This window comes from Pinus tabuliformis, chromosome 2_2 (assembly GCF_031772625.1).
Source record: "Pinus tabuliformis cultivar Carrire ecotype Pingquan chromosome 2_2, CPIR1, whole genome shotgun sequence".
Taxonomy (NCBI): Eukaryota; Viridiplantae; Streptophyta; class Pinopsida; order Pinales; family Pinaceae; genus Pinus; species Pinus tabuliformis.
Window position 1 is genome coordinate 86,119,874 of NC_142300.1, and position 3,284 is coordinate 86,123,157.

At 44.9% G+C, this 3,284-nt stretch overlaps 1 protein-coding gene across 1 annotated transcript; it reads right to left on the reverse strand.

Moving 5' to 3' along the window:
- Positions 1 to 207: 207 nt before the first annotated feature.
- On the reverse strand, positions 208 to 930 carry LOC149191552 (uncharacterized). Its single transcript, XM_089406692.1, has one exon. The coding sequence runs from the start codon at positions 928 to 930 to the stop codon at positions 208 to 210; it is 723 nt and encodes a 240-aa protein (XP_089262818.1).
- Between the last annotated feature and the right edge of the window lie 2,354 nt (positions 931 to 3,284).

The following is a 3,284-nucleotide window of genomic DNA, read 5'->3' on the forward strand; positions in this document are numbered from 1 at the left end:
GAGCCATTCCTGCTCCAGTGTTGCTTCTATGTGCCCTTCCGATATAATTTTTTGATGGAGATCCGCCAAATCCTGATTTAATTCTTGTTGCGCCTTGAAGATATTTCCAAAGGTTTCCCTGTTCCATCTTTCTAGGTGATTTTTGAGAAATCTTAGCTTCTGCTGGAATTGATACATTCTTGCTCCTTCTGGAGGGATGAAAGATGCCTAGGTGGTTTTGACAAAGTCCCTGAAGGTGGGATGCGTAAGCCAGAACCCTTCAAAGCGGAAGGGTCTTTTTGTTAAGTTACCTGGTCTTTGCCATTGTAGAGCGATCGGCCAGTGATCCGACCCTGTGTGAGCAAGAATAGCTGCTGAGATGTCTCCTCCTAAGTGGACCGCGTTGTCTGAGAGGAGGAAGCGATCCAATTTGGAGGCGATTTGATGTTTGCCAGCCCTGCGGTTGCTCCAAGTGAAGGTACCATTACAAAACGGCATATCTATGAGAGACGTTGATTGGATGAATTCCTTGAAGCGATTGGCTTCTGGTTCCATTCTGTTCCTCCCTCCTATCTTCTCTTCGGTTTTAGTGATCATGTTGAAGTCACCTGCAACAATCCAAAGTGGGTACCTTCTATTGTTGCTCAGAGCTTCTATCATGTCAAGGAGCGCTACTTTACTTCCTGTGTCTTGCGGGAAATATACATTTGATAAGTTGCCATGAATATTGGTACCCAAAATGTGAAAGGTCGCCTGTATGAGATGATGAGATGCATGAAAATCTGTGAGGGTTACCGCTTGGGTGTTCCATGCTATAGCAAGCCCTCCTGAAGCTCCGGAGGCGTCTACTGCAACCGAACGACATCCTGGCCAGGCTTTTGAGAGAATGCTGCCTAGCGTAGAACTATTACACTTAGTTTCCTGGAGGAAGCACATTTGTGGCTTTTCCATTTTTATCATATTTTTTAACATCCTGAGCTTTCCGGGGCTGTTTAGCCCTCTTAAATTCCATGATACTAGCTTCATGATTTAACCATTGACAGAGGGCTTGTAGTACTTTGTCAACTTAGCATATCTGCCTAAGTCTACCAGGATTTTCCCAATCTCAATCGTTCTTTGGAGATCGGTTTTCCTTCCTCTCTTTTTTGTATCCTTTGGGCGTAGATTACCATCCCATTGGCTTCCCGGTTGTATCCCGAGTTGGTGTTGATGATAGGCTCGCGAGATGATCACTTCGAGCTTATTAAGTTGGTGCTCTGGGATTGAATCGTATGCTTTCTTTTTGCAGGCAAGTTCTAATTCCAGAATATCTAGGCCATTCAGATCTATGCTTTCTGGCTCTTCTTCCATTAGTTGCACTTGATTGCTGTCTTCAATGTCGTTCTCTGGATTCTGGGGGAGTTCTGCTTTTCCGTCAACTTCCATTTCCTTGTGGATCTCTGCTGTTTCTTTCTGATGTCAACTGAGGATAGTGGGGATAATGATGGGGGTTGGGGATTTGGGAGGGGATTTTGATGGTGGGGGATGGGATGAGGAAGATGGGTGAGCAAGGTTGGCCTCAGCGTTAGTAGGGAGCTCATCAGAGGTTTGACCAAGAATATCAAAGCTGTTCTTGGTTACTGGGCCATGGGATTTGTTGGCCTGGGGTTTGTACCCATTTTGGGGTTTTTTGAGAGAGCGCTTCCTGCTTGGGACTTTAGTGAAGCCTTCCTGGGTTAGGGTATCAGAAGGGTCAGGGGTACTGATTTTGGCATTTTGAGGGCAATCCCTGAAGAGATGTCCCAGGACATGACATTTCCTGCACCGAAAGGGAACATGCTCATAGTCGAGTGGCTGGATCCATTCTTCATCTCGATGGGCTAGAGTTACCGACTCTGGTAGGGCTTCATTCAGACGTATGAAAACACATATTCGAGCGTAGGAGATGTACTTACGCGATTTGGTTTCTTCTGCCGCTCTGATGTACTCTCCCACCCCATTTCCGATCCTTTTGAGGAGGTCCTCATCCCAATATTCATCTGGGAGAGAGTATAGTCTGATCCAAACTGGCGCCCAGGTAAGATCTTCCTTGTCTGGATTGAATCTGGGAATCCATTCCCTCAGATATAATCCTGCTGAGTTAAAAAAGTAAGGCCCTCCTCCTAGTATTCTGTATTTGTCCTCTAGACAGAAAAAGATTGCAGTGAAGAAGCCTTTCGGCCCTAGCTGCAGTGTGACATCTCCCTTGGGTTTCCATTTCGCCGCGATCCAACCATATAGGGCTTTCTCAGTCGGCCAGAACCCTATGAACTTCCCAATGAGGGCATGATCTCGCATGTACTCTATTCGTCTGTCAATCTTGTCTCCCGGCAGCTCTATTCGTGGCCGTTCCTTGGCCACTGGTCGACATGTTGTTGAGGATATTTTCGGGCCTTCTTCTGGGGTTTCTTTTCCTTCTTGTGGATCGCTGTCTTCGTCCTTCCGCTTGCCAGTTTTCCTATTGTCATCTTGGAGTTTTTTCCCTCTGTCCAAGATTTCCTTGTCAACAGATCCGAAAATAACGGTTTGCTCTGGATCGCGCTGCGACGGGGAGGGCTCTGACGCCCCCCCCAGAGGTTGTGCCATTGCGTTGCGCTAATGCCCTGCAGCTCTGTAACGCTGCAGGGGTCCTCTCTCCGTCCGTGAGGGTCTTTCCTGTTGTACTGTCGGCGTCATAGGTAGGTCGTTCAGAACCCTAGCTCAGAGCCTCCCTTATAGAACATAAAATCGTTGTGTCCTCCACCAAGCTCTAGTTATGTGGATGCTCTAAAAGGAATATATCGTCAAGAAAATACTTCAATAAGCAATAAGAGTAACCAAGACAATGGTGTTCTAATCAAATCAACAAAAAGTCTTCATGGAGATTCCAAAAATTAGCAAGTAAATCAACAAAGGCCTTCAAATCTACTCCCTCGTAGTGGCAATACAATGTCAGATATCCAACTTTATTTTATGGGTATTGTTTTTCGTGCCATAGCTTTGGAAACAAGACCATCAATTGTAGAATGAAGTTGTTTTCCCAAAGAGATGTCGATAGGTCAAGAGTTATTCAAGGCTATAATATCTTGCGTACTAATGGTAGAAATTCATTTTCTACACTAATGAATGAGACTGAGTGTTTAAAATGTAAGAACTTTGTCCATCAGGCAAGTGAATGTAGATCCAGTTTTTCAAGTCCTCCCAATTAACATATTCAAGAGAATTCAAATAAGAAAAAAAGTGATGAGAAGATGAAAGGAGAAATCTAAGAAATCTAAAAAATGTGTGTTGGCATTAACACCTCATGA